The 18,224-nt window shown below is 28.9% G+C and overlaps 3 protein-coding genes across 4 annotated transcripts; all 3 read right to left on the bottom strand.

The window, feature by feature from the left end:
* Positions 1-248: 248 nt before the first annotated feature.
* On the bottom strand, positions 249-10,483 carry LOC130672173 (hypodermin-B-like). Of its 2 annotated transcripts, XM_057476551.1 has the most exons (4): positions 9,629-10,483; positions 2,950-6,538; positions 538-1,298; positions 249-380 (listed from the first exon to the last, which is right to left on the bottom strand). In XM_057476551.1, the coding sequence occupies exons 2-4, from the start codon at positions 2,993-2,995 to the stop codon at positions 339-341; spliced, it is 849 nt and encodes a 282-aa protein (XP_057332534.1). In that variant the 5' UTR covers positions 2,996-6,538; positions 9,629-10,483; the 3' UTR covers positions 249-338. The 2 variants fall into 2 exon arrangements, with proteins under 2 accessions (XP_057332534.1, XP_057332527.1); XM_057476544.1 differs by lacking the exons at positions 249-380; positions 538-1,298 and having other exon boundaries at positions 3,110-6,538; positions 9,629-9,718.
* Positions 10,484-12,156: 1,673 nt separating this feature from the next.
* On the bottom strand, positions 12,157-12,726 carry LOC130662907 (hypodermin-B-like). The gene has a single exon (XM_057461871.1). It carries the CDS (start codon positions 12,724-12,726, stop codon positions 12,157-12,159), a length of 570 nt encoding a protein of 189 aa, XP_057317854.1.
* Positions 12,727-14,540: 1,814 nt separating this feature from the next.
* Positions 14,541-17,907, bottom strand: LOC130668047 (trypsin-like). Its single transcript, XM_057470041.1, has 2 exons — positions 17,827-17,907; positions 14,541-16,734 (listed from the first exon to the last, which is right to left on the bottom strand). Exons 1-2 carry the CDS (start codon positions 17,870-17,872, stop codon positions 15,950-15,952), a joined length of 831 nt encoding a protein of 276 aa, XP_057326024.1. The 5' UTR covers positions 17,873-17,907; the 3' UTR covers positions 14,541-15,949.
* Between the last annotated feature and the right edge of the window lie 317 nt (positions 17,908-18,224).

Raw genomic sequence — 18,224 nt, 5'->3', positions numbered from 1 at the left:
CCTGCCAATTGTTACCATAAGCATACGTATTGTTGTGGTAACGATCAAAGAGTTACTATACTTTAAATCGTTCGAGGAGCAATATTTTTTTTTCCGCGCGGGTAAAAAGATTTTAAGGCTAATAAAATTTCGGATAGGAGTAGAAGAGACCCTGATTTAAAAAAAAAAACTTCCAAACAATTTGAAATAATTCAGTTTTAATACTATATAGATGTACATTTATCATTGAGTAAATCATTTTCTTTAATCAGGGAAACTTCAATTTATTGAACTATATTTATATGTCACATTCTAATGCGATTTTTTGAACGCAAATTATTCATATTTCAAATTTAGGGTCAAAATCTTATGACCTGATAGTAGTCATCTTCAGTTTGCTTCTGTAATATTAAAAGTTAATGAATAAATGTCAATTAATTAAACATTGGATAAAATTAATTAATCATCATAGTACTTTATTGTTACACTTTTACAAAAATTTTAACAATAACAAAACATTGAATTTTTTTACAATAAAGAAAACTACTGATTACTTACTGGCAGTAATTTTTTTTCCATTGGTATTATTCCAGTGGTACTTTTAATCCAATCTAAATGAGAAGTAATATTTGTATATAGCGCTGGCGCGTCAGGGAAAATGTAACAATCTGGTTTCCAAGATTTTATACCAACTAAATAGCCATTAACAATCATGGGGTCACCAACTTCATTAACAATGCAAGGATTATTTACAAGATTATTAGTATTAACCCCACACATGACACCAGGAGGAATTTTGTTCAAAAAATAATAATAACTTCCACAGTCAGTTTCAGAAATAATTTCCCAATCATTTTTCTCAATATAAACTGAAAACCTATCGTCGTTAAAATAATCATTCCAAGCCGTTACTTCAACTCGTTTCTTATCTGGTATTAAATTACCGCGGCTCAATTTAATCGGCTGACGTGTTTCGTCAAAAATTAATTTATCTTGTAATTTTATTAATCCGATATCATAAATTGGAATTTTACATTCATTAAATTTAAAGGATCCGTGTCTTATTTGCCTGTTTATTGAGTGAGTAGAACCATTGTAATAACGATTTGAACTGCCCGCGTGTATTTTTACTGATGTAGAAACTGTGTTGTCGATAATACATTGTGCTGATGTAATGATCCACTCTTCATTCAGAATTGCTCCGCCGCAGAAATGGACACCGTGGGTTTGAATACTGACTTGCCAAGGCGCTTCTTCGATAGTCAATAAGTTTCTTTCAATTGTATTTGGTATGAAATTTAGATTTTTTGATGACACAGCTGTAAATTTAGTTTTGTTAAAAATACTTCTGAGGATATTATTTATTTTATTAATGTAGGGAAGTGTTGGGGAAAATGAAAGACTACTTTGTTACGAAAAAATAATTTTTTTTTGTAAATGTTTATATATAGTTTCTGTACACGGAAAAAACAGAATATTAAAATTTAATAAATAATAATAAAAAGTGGAATATGTTATCAATAGTTAGTACTATTATGTACTTAATGCAAAGTAGTTTACTAATTTTTGTAGATTCCTAAAAACTACTACCAATTATTTCAAAAAGTAAGTAAATATTATTACTTTTAGGTATATAAATACGTGACTTATTAGTGAAAATTAATTAATTTATGGCATACATCTATTAAAAAGTAATGATTGGTCAAATTACGAATTGGAATCTTAAATACTGATTTTTCCAGCCAAAAAATTGCAAAAGTTACTAACTTTTATTTTATAAATTCGATATCACTGATTAATTATTAGCTTGAAATATCATTTATTCATCATTATAAATTAATTTACAATATACATAAATCGAATAAGTGGTAAATCATAAAAAGAAAAATTAGTATATTAGATACTAATTTTTTGCTCATTAAAATACCGAAAACTTTTAACTCTTATTTTATAAATTCTATCCCATTAATAATTAATATAAAATGTTATTTATTCGTTACTATAAATTAATTTATTATATAGGGGAGACCGGGGCACGAAGGCCCCTTTTTTCTTCTTGTGGCTTTTGACCATGAAATTCGTTTATACTCCGTCTATTTCGGAAGAATCAGTCGAAATTATGCAAAAAATCGAAAAAAAAAAATTTTGTTTTTGTTTTCCGTCAAGGAATGACCTCTATAATGTTTTTATCACATTTTAGGTCAATATGTGATATGTGGGGTAATATGGACCACTAAAAAAAAATTGTGACGAAAAAAAAAATTTTGTTTTCATTTTCCGTCAAGTTATGACCTCTATAATGGTTTTATTATATTTAAAGTCAATATGTGATATGTAGGGAAAAATGGACCACTTGAAACAAAAAAAATTAACTTGACGGAAAGAAAAAAAAATAATTTTTTCGTTACAATTTTTTTTTCGAGTGGTCCATTTTATCTCACATATCACATATTGACTTAAAATGTGATAAAAACATTGTTGGGGTCATAACTTGACGGAAATCAAAAAAAATTTTTTTTTTAATTTTTGAGGGGTGCCTTCGTGCCCCAGGGGGCCAAAGCACCCCGGTCTCCCCTACATAAATCGAATAAGTGGCAAATTTTTTTAATTTTTCTATGTTTATTTGAATAGTAATAAATAACTGTAGATACCAATTCATCGATTCTTTTTCATATCAATTTTAATATACAAAATTACAAATTTTGCTCTTCTATGTGTAAATTTTAATATAAATAATAGCCATTTTGTAATATATAATGATCCTGGTTTGATACTAGTATACAAATATACTAATTTTAAATCAAAAATAAACTACAAACTATTAAAATTTTGAGCATCATTTTTTTCCGTGTAAAAAAATATCACGTTGGTCACAGAGAATAGTACGACCATTTCGATATTTTGACCAAAAAAAAAAATTATTTATGATTTAAAATACAGATTAAAATAATTAACGTATATTATATTTACCAGTTGCTATTGCAAGTAACAAAATTGACACAGCTTGTAACTCCATCGTGATGATTTACTAATGAAATTTACTGATCAATGTACAGAAATATTGTTATACATTATCTTATATATAGCGTTTATATGATATATGGATGACAAAAATTAATATAAAAATACATTAGTGCGTTTTAAAAAAATAAGCTTTATTGTTTTTTAATGATATTTTTTAAATCGAACGAACAAAGAATCATTAAGGTGATGTACTCACGTTAAAAATATTTTTAATTAAAATTTTATTAACTAGTTAACGATCCAGGGACTCCCAGAACTTCAAATTGATTAGTTTTTTTTTTTTTTACGGAGTATAGATAAAGCCAAAAATAAAATCATTGAAATTATAAAAATATTTGTTATAATGAAAGTGATGAATTTTCAAAAAATTTGACTGACTTAGATATGTGTAGTCGGTATTAACAGGCTTGTCAAATCACATTGAGACGCCATAAGCAATCTATAGATATTTAACACACAATGAAACATGTCGCGTCCCTAATACCAAAAAGGCATATCATTTTTTTTTTTTAATTCACCTATCGCTTCAGAGTGACGAAATTGATCAAAAAACAAAAATTAAAATTTTAACGCCAAAATGGCCTATAATAGCGAGCATGTGCCTTTTTGGCATTAATTTTATTTTTAATTTTTTAGCTAATGCCAAAAAGGCGTATAAATAAAAAATCAATGAAATCAACGAATTGGTTCAATTAAATATTTATTAACAAAAATTAAAATGAAAAATGAAATTAATGCCAAAAAGGCATATGCTTGCTGTTATAGGCCATTTTTGCATTAATATTAAAAATTTTTTTTTTTGATCTATTTCGTGATTCTAAAGCAATAAGCGGCTCATAAAAAGTTTTCACCGAAAAATCTGAAAATTAGAATCGTCGAGCTTCAAAATATTTTGTTTTTTTTTTTTAATTCACGATACGACCATTATTCACATAAATACAGTTACTCAAAACTCACTGAAACATTTCGAAATTTTTTTTTACTTTAATTTGTGCCCTTAGTATATTTAAATTTGAATTCACGGGTTTAACTTCATGGTAATATTCTTTTTTTTTTATATGCCTTTTTGGCATTAATGATCATTGTGCCTAAAAGCAAAAAGGCTTATGTATATTTTTAGGCCTTTTCGGTTTTAATTTTTTTTATTATCAAAATATTCATTTCAAATCATTTCTAAACGATTGAGCAAAAAAAAAAAAAATTATATGCCTTTTTAGCTTTATGGTAGATCTATATACAGCATATATGCCTTTTTGGCATTAGGGACGCGATGTCTTAAGTGACTACAATAAACAATAGTTTTGCTTATGGCCTTAAACATGGAATAAATTTAATGTGTGTTGAAATAATACATTTATAACACACTTGGTTTTAGAATGATGATAGTAGATTAAAGTTGTTTTAATTTTAATAAGAAACAAAATGTACAAAAATTAATTAGTTGCAAAAATTTATTCGGCACATCGTACTTAACATCAAAATTATAATATAAAATTGAATGAAATTTCTTTCTTGACAATAAAAACTTCTTTTTTTATTGATAGGGAAAGAAGGGAGGGGAGGGGGCAAAGTGGGTCCCTTGAAATTTTTGAAACTTCAAAAAAATTTGGGGGCAAAGTGGGCCCCTCAAATTTTTCTATACGTCAATAAATTCGGACGGATAATAAGCTTATCGAAATTTCTTCTATAATGAAGGCTAAAATAGACCACCAAAACTGTTTATTAAATATAATTTATTAAGAAAGTTAATAGTAGGGAAGGGTGGGGCAGAGCGGCCCCCCTAAGCCAATTATTATTTTTTGTGGCTTTCAACCATAAGATAGCTTTACTTTTGTCCTATTTCGAACAAATTTATGGACATTTTGCCAAAATTCTGAAAAATTTTTTTTTTTTTTTGTGGGGCAGAGCGGCCCCCCTTCAAAAAGTGATAAACAAATTTTTTTTTTTCGTTTTTTTTTTTTTTTAAATTGTTTTCATCATTAAGAATGTATTTCTTTCTCTTGACAACTATTTTTGGTTTTATATTGCTCGAAAAAAATTTTTTAAAGCGTAAAAAATCGTTCACTCTCGATTACCTTAATTACTAATTGTTATTTAATAAAAAAAAAATCAGTTCTATAATTTTACTTTATTTCAAAAATTTATCAACTAAAAAAAAAAATTTAATCATTATAAATTTTTAGTGACCAAATTTGCCTCTTACATAGAGAAACGGCCGAAAAATATGAAAAAATAATTTTTTCGGAAGTTTCGGCTGGTCCATTTTGCCCCAGGTGTTATGCGTAGGGCTAGAAATGTGATTTATAATAATTGTTTTTTATTTGACGATAAAAATATGAAAAAATCACTTTTTCAAAATTTTGGGCTTGTCCATTTTGCCCAAAATGTCACGCGTAGGGGTAAAAATGCGCAAACATATCGTATTTAAAGTAATTAGTCGAAAAAAAAAAAATTTTTTTTTTGATCAAAATTTCAGGGGGGCCGCTCTGCCCCACCCTCCCCTATATCGTGCAACTAGTGCGGTAAGTTGTCGATTGCCCACGAGAGCTAAGTTGAGCGCACGAACGAAGTGAGTGAAAACTTGTCGCACGCAAATTTACTTGTCGCAGGCAAGAAGGCGAAGAAGTCAACGCGTAAAAAACATTAATGATATATTATAATTATTTCTCTTACGGGGCCCACTTTGCCCTCCCCCCTCCCCTACTCTTCAAATAGATATTATAGCTAAACTAGCATAAACTTCCGTGAATGTTTTCTTTCATCCAATCATAATACTCGGTATGAAGAATAAATCGAAAAATAACCGGTGCTTCAGGAAAATTACAACCCATTCGCCACATTTTATAACCTACAAGTTTACCATCGACAATCAAAGGATTTCCTAAATCGCCAGGACACATATTCACATCACCATCTCTATCCATATTGACTGCACAAATCTTTGCATCATTTGTCACTTTATCCATAAATGAATAATAATTATCACAATCTTCATCCGATATGATAGTCCAATTAGTTAACTGTAAATTATTCAATGTCTCGAATTTGTTATCAATCCACCCGCCGACAACCGCTTGCTGATTAATTATCGTAGATTTTTTAGTGTTTCTTTCACCTATGCAAGCTTGATTACGAGTCTCATGAAAAATAATTCGTTCCGAAAGACGAATTGTTGCAATATCAAATATTGGCAGTTGACCACGTTGCGCTGAAAATGACTCCTTCACTTTAATAGAGGAAATGTAATATATTGAGCCATTACTATAACGGTTTGTACTTCCAAGATAAATTGAAAGCATTTGATAAGTTGATCCGTTTATAACAGAAGGATAATAGATACACTGTGCTGATGTTAGAATGTCCCACTCGGTAATTATTACACCACTGCAAATATGGACATTATTTAATCTTATACTAACTAAATAAGGTGCCAATTGATTATTGTAATTATTATTATAATCACTATTTGATGGCTGTTGTGTATGGTAAAGTCGATCAGTGTACTGTATACATTTTGAAGGTTTTGGAATTATAACTGTAACAATATAATTATTTATTTAAGTTAAAATATTAAACAGGACAAATTTAAATGGACAAATAGAAAAGTCTAGAGCACGACAAGATATAAAAAAAATTAATTGAAAATATAAATTTTTTTTATTGTAAAGTTTTCATAAAATTTATATTTATTGTAATTACCCAAAATAAATTGCTTACACTGTAAAAAATTGGGAGTGAATCCGGATTTAATTTCAATCCGAATTTACGCCGCCACTCAGAGTTCCGGGGTTTGAAAAAAATCGCATGCGGAGTAAATTACGAGTTTTTTTTTAGCAGAGTGATCTTGGCGTGACGCGGATTTTATTTCACTCCCAATTCACTCTGGTCAGAAGTTTTAACATTTAAATGAATTTATATTAAACTGTTAAACAGTGTGTGTGTGTGTGCGATTGTGTGTGCGTGCGTGAGTGCGCGTGCGAGTGTATGAGAGCGTGTTTGTGCGAATGTGTGCGTGTGTGTTCGGGTGTGTGCGTGTGTGTGTAAGTGTACGTGTGTGGGTGAGTACGTGTATCAGCTAATCCGTAATGTAATACACGAGTTTTTACTTCGATTTTATTTAATGGAGTTATTTTTTATTAATAATATTTTTAAAACTCCTCTCCGGAGTGAATTTTACTCCGGAGGGATTAAATTAATAAAAAATTATCCACGCGAAAACTCTCCTTCGGGGAGAATTTCACTCCGAGGGGTGAATAATTAAAAATTTGTTCACTCCGCATTCACTCCACGGAAAAAGAGCAGTTGAAAAATTGATCTCATATCTTTATTACAGTTTCGTATAGTAGTAAAGCGCTGCGACTTTGAAACTGTAAAAATTACACTTTTATCCAGGCATAACAAATATTACAGTTTCACACTCGATATTGTCCAGTTCTCTATAGTAAACAGATTTTATAATTTTAAATTGTTTTCTAAAAATTACAATCTCACACTGTAATTTTTTCTACAAATTCTTCAAATTTTATTTCCTAAGACAAAAAAATTTTATTATTACAGTTTCATATAGTAAAAAGTATTTTTTTTGCTTGAATTTATACTTCAAAATTACTAACATATGAAATATAAACTACTATCTTTACAGTTTCATTCGACAAAAGAGATTCTTTTTTTTTCGAAATTCGATATTTAAAATAATGATAACTATAGTTTAAGATTAAAAAATTTACAATTATATAAAGTAATATTTCTTTTTTTCTCTTAAATCTATATAATAAAAATTTTAATATCTATAGTACAATAATTTTTGTTTTTTAGTTATTATCGGATTTAATTGTGTTAATAAATATTCATAACCTTCAATAGAAGTGACAGAATCAGCAAATCTCATGTCCGGTTCATAAATATTGTCCGAATATGACGAAAAATATTAATATTGACGTACTTGATGTTGTAAAGCTACAATACAAGGCAAATTTTCCTTACTATAATTTTTTAGTTTCCTCTTACATTGAGCTTCTTCATCTATATATTAATCAGTAATATCAACTATTGTAGATGAATAGTACCACAAAACCACCAATTAAAAATCAATTTTCACGATATAAACTTTTATTTAATAATTCAAAAAATCACATAAAATTTATGACTTGACGCATTCACATCTAATAAAGAACTGTCTATAAAACAGAAGCACAAAGCACAAGTTCAAATTTGTTTGTAGCCGTTTGTTACTCGAGCTATGGGCAAGATGCCTCCCTGACGCTATTCGACTTATGGTCACTGTCTTAACGTGAGTGAGATGCTAAAAAGCGAAATATTAAATATTGAAAAATAAAGTTTTCAAACTGTAAAACCTACCGACTAAAATTTAAAAGTTGCTATCCGAAACTGTAATTTTTATTTTTATATTATGAATAAATAAGAGGAATCATTTCAGAAAGCAAAAAATACATCACCAATAAATCTTAATTTTTACAGTTTCACCTATCAACTATTAATTTTTAAATAAAGCAAGAATTCAAAATAAAAAGTAAATAATACTTTGAAGATTTATTTAACTAAAATTACATTTTAAACTGTAAAATTTACTGCTTCAAATTGTATTAATTTTATAACTAGGGGAGGGTGGGGCAGAGCGGCCCCCCTGAAACTTTGACCAAAAAAAAAATTTTTTTTTTTTCGACTAATTACTATAAATTTGATATGTTTGCGCATTTTTACCCCTACGCATGACATTTGGGGCAAAATGGACAAGCCCAAAATTTTGAAAAAGTGATTTTTTCATATTTTTATCGTCAAATTAAAAAAAAAATTATTATAATTCCACATTTCTAGCCCTACGCATAACACCTGGGGCAAAATGGACCAGCCAAAACTTCCGAAAAAATCATTTTTTCATATTTTTCGGCCGTTTCTCTATGTAAGAGGCAAATTTGGTCACTAAAAATTTATAAAAATTAAATTTTTTTTTTTAGTTGATAAATTTTTGAAATAAAGTAAAATTATAGAATTGATTTTTTTTTTTATTAAATAACAATTAGTAATTAAGGTAATCGAGAGTGAACGATTTTTTACGCTTTAAAAAATTTTTTTCGAGTAATATAAAACCAAAAATAGTTGTCAAGAGAAAGAAATACATTCTTAATGATGAAAACAATTTAAAAAAAAAAAAAACGAAAAAAAAAATTTTTCTATCACTTTTTGAAGGGGGGCCGCTCTGCCCCACAAAAAAAAAAAAATTTTTCAGAATTTTGGCAAAATGTCCATAAATTTGTTCGAAATAGGACAAAAGTAAAGTGATCTTATGGTTGAAAGCCACAAAAAATAATAATTGGCTTAGGGGGGCCGCTCTGCCCCACCCTCCCCTATAACAAATTTCTAAAATTACAGTTTAAGTTTTAATATCTAAAGATTTTTGCCCCGAAAGCCTATTTTTACAGTAGAAACTGTAATTTTTTTCAACTGCTCTTTTTTCCGTGTCCGGATTTAATCTGTATTTACTCCGCGAATTTCCTTTCCTTGCATAGTATTATAATTATTGCTAAATAAACAATAAATAACTCGCTTAGATAATCCGACGTGTTCCAATCTTTTCCACAATAATAAGTAATAACAATCAAATTACCTGTCGAAATGATGAAGAGAACGAAAACGATTACCGACTTAAACATCTTCACGCTGTTTCTTTCAAAAAGCTTATGAATATTTTCTTTTACCGAGCATCTTTTTATATTGACGTCAGTTATCTGGTACAGGTTTACTGATATTATGAATTTATATAAAGAGTTATTTTTTAAACTTCATATTGAGAAATATATACTAAATATTAATAACTGTCAAGATTTAGTCTTATATTAATGACTTCTTACTTCATAAAATTTTATCAAACTCATATATTACTGATACCAATATATTTTTTAAAATAATTCTGTCGACGAAGTCTTCAGACAATCTATTGGCACAATAAATATTTTCATCCATATAAAAATCCTGCATCCTTTAAATAAAATATTCATGGGTCTATTGGAAAGAAAATAAAAATTTCATGCCAAGAACAATGAAATGCAATTTTTTACGTTGTTTCTATACCATAATTTGTTAATAATTATGTACGTAATAGTATAACCCGGGTAACCTTCACTTCAGGGAATCGACTCGTCTTAATTTGATTATACATATACTGTCATAAATAACCGTACATGTACGCTTATCTTCCCTACTTCAGGGTATATGCTTACAAAATTTCTGTTTTTTAATTTACAATGTATTTATCTTAATACAATTATCAATTTATTAATGATAATAATTTCTTTTTAGATTTATATTTAATGAGCAACCTACAGTCACTACGTGACTGCCTAAATATCAATATTAAATTGATAAAATACGCAGAAAAAAAGGATTTCTTGCCGCAAAAAATTTTAATTTGCACCAAGAAATTTTATGCATTATCAATTTAATACAAAAATTGTCTTGGAGCGAGAAAAGATTTTTTTGGTCAAGAAATAATTTCATGCAGCAAGTAATTTTTTCTAGTTCTAAATAAATTTTTGTTTTCAATTCACAAATGTAATATTTTAATTAAACAGTGTAATTACAATAATAAGATGAATGAAAAAGTTTCATCGGATGAATCTATGGACGAGGATGAGGAGATAAAAGATTTTTATGCAGAAGTGAAGTTAATTATTGAAATTTTATGTATTTATTTATATATTTTTTATTGGCAGGAAAAAAAAATCTTGTTCATGGGTATAAATTTATTTCTTTCGAGAAAAAATAATTATTTTTTATAAGTATAATTAGGGGAGGGAGGGGCAAAAGGGGGTACTTAAGGAAATATCAAGTTTTCGAGGACTTAAATACGCTAAATCTTTTTTTTTTAATGATATTCAAAGTAAATAGAAGAAATTTTCAGATACCGTTAAAAAAAAAATTTTTCATTTTTGCGGGCAAAGTGGGGTACCCCCTAAAAAAAGTGAAAAAAAAAAAATTCCTGGATTTTAAATGAATTTGATTAAGTTGAATTTTTTTGTAAGTAATTTACATGAAGAAAAATTATATTTTACATGTTTATTGGAGACAAAGAAGAAAACAAATTTTTAATAGTTTTTATCATAAAACAAACGTCATTAATATTTTTCAACTGACAATTGATTTTTGAAAAAGTTTACCAAAAAAAATTCAAAGAAACGCTTAATTATATTTACAGAAGTGATTTTGGAATGTTTAAAAACCATTTAAAAAATAAAATTTTTTTTTATAAAATTTTTGGGGTACCCCGTTTTGCCTACCCTACCCCCTTTTGCCCCCCTTTTCCTATGTCTTTTTTTTTGTTTTGTTTTTGATGCCTGCCCCCGCCGACCAGACGCACTCGCTTTGCTCATGCTTTCAAATGTCGCGGGACAGGCATCAAAAACGCAACAAAAAAAAAAAGAGAGACAGAAAAAAATTAAAGTTTTATGTATGTCCGAAAGAGGCGCGTCGATAGGGAGCAAATAAAAAAAACATGGCCGACCTGTCAGCTGAAGGCAGAACGTGGTTGTATTGTTTATAGTATTTAAAAATGTAATTAATAAACGTATTTTCGACCAGGTATAAAGAAAAATCGTATACACCATAAGATAGTTAAAAGCCCTGCCCTGTGTGGCATAATGAATTTCAACTTTCTTCCCTTGTAGCGTAATATACTATTTATATCATTCAAATACAATTGTTTTATAGTTATTTGCAAATATCACACGCGTAGCTTCGCACAACTTTGTTATGAACACCAGCACATGAATCATGGGCCCAATTTTTACATTGGCCACATTGAATCCATGGCTCTAAAGATTCTGAGTATAATTTGCCACAAAAAATACAAGCCGTATCATCCACCGATTGTTTTGATTTGCTTTTTCCTTTTCCCTTTCCTTTGATTGTCTTCTCCGTCGTTTTAATATCGAATCCGAATTGTTTTGGAGGGCCCACTTTGCCCCTAATTTTCGATTTTTCAACTTTAACGGACGCAGCATAATGAAGTGAAAATAGGTATCACGGGTCTAAAAAAAAGTAAACACGTAAAAAAAATTTATGATATATTATAATCATTTTTCTTAAGGGGCCCACTTTGCCCCCCCCCCTACTCTTCAAATAGATATTATAGCTAAACTAGCATAAACTCCCGAGAATATTATCTTTCATCCAATCATAATACTCGGTATAAAGAATAAATCGAAAAATAACCGGTGCTTCAGGAAAATTACAACCCATTCGCCACAATTTAAAACCAACAAGATTACCATCGACAATCAAAGGATTTCCTAAATCACCAGGACACATATTCACATCACCATCTCTATCCATATTGACTGCACAAATCTTTGCAGGACCTGTCACTTTACCCATAAATGAATAATAATTGTCACAATCTTCATTCGATATAATAGTCCAATTAGTTAACTGTAAATTATTCAATGTCTCGAATTTGTTATCAATCCACTCGGCGACAACCGCTTGCTGATTAATTATCGTAGATTTTTTAGTGTTTCTTTCACCTATGCAAGCTTGATTACGAGTCTCATGAAAAATAATACGTTCCGAAAGACGAATTGTTGCAATATCAAATATTGGCAGTTGACCACGTTGCGCTGAAAAAGAGTCCTTCACTTTAACAGATGAAATGTAATATATTGAGCCATTTCTATAACGATTTGTACTCCCAAGGTAAATTGAAAGCATTTCATAAGTTGATCCGTTTATAGCAGAAGGATAATAGATACATTGTGCTGATGTTAGAATGTCCCACTCGGTAATTATTACACCACTGCAAATATGGACATTATTTAATCTTATACTAACTAAATAAGGTGCCAATTGACTACTGTAATTATTATAATAATCACTATTTGATGGCTGTTGTATATGGTAAAGTCGATCAGTGTACTGTATACACTGTGAAGATGTTGAAATTACAACTGTAACAATACAAGTACTGATTATCAGTGAAAATTACTGATGACCAGTGAAAAATACTGATAATCAGTGAAAAATGCTAATAATTAGTAAATTTTTGGTAAGCAATAGTTGCAAGTACATTACTGATGATTCAACCAGTGATATAAACTTGGGACTATTTGTGCGATTAACTATTCGTTGATTAGTATTTTTCACTGATTCATTTTTTGAGCGATATAAACCTGGAGCTTAAAACTGAAAAGTACTGATGATCAGTGAAAAAAACTGACAATCCCCTGCTTAAAAAATCCGATAAATTCTTATAGCTATACACGGAAAAAAAAAATAGGTGCTGCAACAGGATGCAGTCATGTGGGAGCAACAGGACAAAATCCTGTTGCCACAACAGGATTTTTCCTGTGGAATGAATAGGATAAGGAACGAGTTTCATGTACTAATTTTTTTGTTCGTTTGCATTTTCCATTTACTTTGCATTTTTTTCAAATTTTGAAATTTCATTATACGGACAGAAAAATTAGTACATGAAACTAGTTCCTTATTCTATTTATCCCACAGGGAAAATCCTGTTGCAGCACCTATTTTTTTTTTTTCTGTGTATACTGAAAATTCACAGAGAAATAGTCACAGGTATATCACTGATTAAATCAGGGAATATTTACCGATTGTCAGTAATTTTCACTAATTCATTCTAAAAGAGTATTAGCAGGTATTCCAACGTCTTCAAATTTTCTCAATAACAATAAATAATAATAAAATTACCACTTAAAATTCCGAAGAGAACAAACACAATCACTGACTTAAACATCTCTATGTTGCTTCTATTAAAAAGCTTATGATTATGTATTTTCGCTGAAAATTTTCTTTTTATATGTCGTCACATTAATTATCTGTTGCAGATTATCTGACTTCCTTTAAATAAAATATTCATTGATATCCGGCAGTGAAAACAAAAATAAACTGCTAAGAAGCAATACGATTTGTTACGCGTGTCGATGGTTATCTCTATGACCTTAACTCGGATAACTTTTTCTTAGGTTAATCCCACTCTACTTTTTGTATTTTGCACTCTCTTACAAATAATGGGATTCCCACATATGCATATATTCTATGAAACTTTAATATTCACTGAAAATAAGTATTTTCCCCTTCCAGAATCCAAAGTGTTATCTTTCCCGAGTTAAAAAACAAATTCGGATTTAAGCCTCAAAGTTCTCAATGAGGTTTTTGAGGATCAATTTAGACTTTGGAGACGGACAACACACTGTTAGAAGTATTTATTTGAGCCAAATAAATATTTATTAATAGTTAATAAATGATTTATTGAATGAGATTTATTTGGGCCAAATAAGCCATTTCTTAATAGTTAATAAATGGCTTATTTGAATAGAAAGAAATGACACATGAAGTTAATTAAGTAAGGTTATGACAAATAATTTATAGGACTGTTTTATTTTATTTTTTTAAAGAAAATAATACACACAATTAATGTTTATTGAGGATAAAAATTATTATACAAAAGATATAAAAAAATGAAATATTATAATAAATTTTTACTAACAATTGATTAATCACACTCATTCCATTCAAGGTTATAACCTTAACTTCATGTGTCATTTATTTCTATTCAAATAAGCCATTCATTAACTATTATTTAAAAATATCTTATTTGGCTCAAATAAATCTCATTTAATAAATCATTTATTAACTATTAATAAACCTTATTTGGCTCAAATAAATACTTTTAACAGTGTACGTATAGAATTTTGTGTTGTAATTAGGTGAACAATATCATTAAGAATTACTAATTTTGCAAGAATTAGTAAATAAGTAAGAACGTAACTCAAAAAACTTTGTTCACAATTGTTATCTGGAAAATAACTGTCTGTCCAAATTCGGCCAAGCATCACGTTCACTACTATGTCCAATACAGACTATCAACCTTAGCAATGTACTAGATGGAAAAAAAAGTTTACTGGAACCAGAAATCTTTCAGATAGAACTGAGTTGTTTTAGAACAGAAAGAAATTCCTAAGATAAGAAAAATATTTTGACTCGGGAAAATTTTACTTCACCTAAGATATAATCGCTTCTTGATATATTCTCTTGAGTCAAAAAAATCACTTCTTCAAGGCGCCCTTAGCTATACTTAGACATATTGGTATAATTTTCAAAATAAATAGCGTTTAATATTTTAACCATAATTTACAAACACAATTTATGTCAAAAATAAAAAACTCGTGATAAATTCTTAATGATATTGTTCACCTAATTAAAGCACAGAATTCTATGCGTGTTCGAAAAATTTTTCCTCAACACATATCATTTGTTACAACAGCAACTTCACTTTACTTACCACAACAAATGTCACTTCGTTGCGTTAACCAAGATAGTTTTGTTATCATAACAAATAGCTGCGTAGTCTTGATTTTTGTTATGATAGCAAATTTTTTTTTTCAGTGTAATGTTTTACTAAAAAATTGTAAAGTGGGCTAATAATTTTTAACGAAACAATTATTTTAAATCAATTTTTGACGATTTAACGGGTAATTATAAGTCTAAAGAGTCATTTGAATTGAAACTTCTCAGAATTGTAATCATTCAAAAGTCAAGTGTGTAGTCGATATTAACAGACTTCCCAAATAACATTGAAACATTATAAGCAATCTATAGATATTTAACACACCGTAAAACGTGTTTTAAGTGACTACAAAAAACTGTAGTTTTGCTTACGGCCTTAAACATGGAATACATTTAATATGTGTTAAAATAATACACTTATAACACACTTGGTTTTACAATGACGACATAGATTATAGTTGTTTTAATATCGATAAAAAAAAATGTACAATAATTACTTAGGTTTAAAAATTTATTCAGCACATCGTACTTAACATCTAAAATATAATATAAAATTGAATGAAATTTCTTTCTTGATTATAAAAATTTATTTTTTATTGTTACTCTTCAAATAGTTATTATAGCTAAACTAGCATAAATTCCCGTGAATATTATTTTTCATCCAATCATAATAGTAAGTATGAAGAATTAATCGAAAAATAACCGGTGCTTCAGGAAAATTACAACCCATTCGCCACATTTTATAACCTACAAGTTTACCATCGACAATCAAAGGATTTCCTAAATCACCAGGACACATATTCACATCACCATCTCTATCCATATTGACTGCACAAATCTTTGCATCATTTGTCACTTTACCCATAAATGAATAATAATTATCACACTCTTCATCCGATATAATAGTCCAATTAGTTAACTGTAAATTATTCAATGTCTCGAATTTGTTATCAATCCACTCGGCGACAACCGCTTGCTGATTAATTATCGTAGATTTTTCAGTGTTTCTTTCACCTATGCAAGCTTGATTACGAGTCTCATGAAAAATAATACGTTCCGAAAGACGAATTGTTGCAATATCAAATATTGGCACTTGACCACGTTTCGCTGAAAATGATTCCTTCACTTTAATAGATGAAATGTAATATATTGAGCCGTTTTTATAACGATTTGTACTCCCAAGGTGAATTGAAACCAATTCATGAGTTTTAGAATCTACTATAGGATAGACACACTGTCCTGACGTTAAAATGTCCTCTGGTGTAATTATTGCACCACTGCAAATATGGACATCATTTAATCTTATACTAACTAAATAAGGTGCCAAATTATTATTATTACTATTTGATGGCTGGTGTGTATCGTAAAGTCGATCAGTGTACTGAGTACACGTTGAAGATGTTGGTATTACAACTGTAACAATATAATTAATTTTTATTAAAGTTAGAATTTTAGAAAGGAAAAATTGAAATTGATAAATAGGGGGAAGCCCAGAGCACGACAGGATATAGAAAAAATTTCTTTACAATATAAATTTTGCACACCTTAAGCGCGAAATTTTTATATGAACGGTTTTTTTCCGACTATTTTACTCACAAAAATATTTCAACACTCTTTTAACTACACCAAAATAGGTCGAATTGTATACTTGCATACAGAGAATTTATCAATGACCAACTTGAACATAACGTTAATTCGAATCGTTATTTTATTAATTTATAATTAATTATTTTAACTCAAGAAACCAGTGCTGTCAATTGTTACGTATGAAACTTTGTAAACACGATAACTCTTGATAGATATAATTAATCGGGCTAACTTTTTTTTTCTTATTTTTGTATTTTCTATCTCAAAAACCTTATGGAAAATCATTATCTAAATCCTTTTAGTTTAATTGCAATTAATTAAAAACGTAAAACTGATCATTCACGAAAAATTTGGCTAACATTTTTATTTTTACTGTTGTTATTATTTATTTCATTCTTTCTCTCCATCAACTACTCACACACACACACACACACACACACACACACACACACACACACACACACACATATACATACATACATACATACATACATACATACATACATACACTCGGATATCATCGCGAAATTAGTCAGAATAGCTTCCTACGACCTCAGAACGTCGACATCTGATGAAATTTCGATTTCTGGCAAATCGGGGTGAAACCAATAACTTCCGAATTTTTCGAAAATCGTCGATTTTCTTAGCGGGAAGTTAAAAATCAAATTGATAATTTATAAGTTGAATAAAAATTCATAATAAAAAAAAATTAAAATGAGCGATTGAGGTGTGCACTTTTGGATATTTCAACATTTTCTTTCATTGTAAAGTTTTCAGAAAATTCATATTTATCGTAATTACCCAAAATAAATTCTTAATAATTATAATTACTGCTAAAATAAATAATAAATAACTCGCTTAGATATTCTGACGTGTTCCGATCTTTTCCATAATAATAAATAATAGCAATAAAATTACCTGTTGAAATGATGAGGAAAACAAAAATTATCACTGACTTAAACATCTTTACACTGCTTTTGTCAAAAAGCTTATGATTATTTTATTTATCGAACATCTTATTTTTATATTGACGTCAGTTATCTGCTACAGGCTTACTGATATTATTAATTTATATAAAGAGTTACTTTTTAAACTTCATATTGAGAAATATATACTAAATATTAATAACTGTCAAGATTTAGTCTTAAATTAATGACTTTTTACTTCATAAAATTTTATCAAACTCATATATTACTGATACCAATGTACTTTTCTAAATAACTTTATCGTCTAAGTCTTTAGACAGTCCATCGGCATTGCAAATATTTACTTCCATATAAAAATCCTGTATCCTTTAGATAAAATATTATTGGGTC

The sequence above is a fragment of the Microplitis mediator genome, chromosome 1, assembly GCF_029852145.1.
Source record: "Microplitis mediator isolate UGA2020A chromosome 1, iyMicMedi2.1, whole genome shotgun sequence".
In the NCBI taxonomy this organism is placed as follows: Eukaryota; Metazoa; Arthropoda; class Insecta; order Hymenoptera; family Braconidae; genus Microplitis; species Microplitis mediator.
This window is presented reverse-complemented; position numbering and strand designations above follow the sequence as displayed.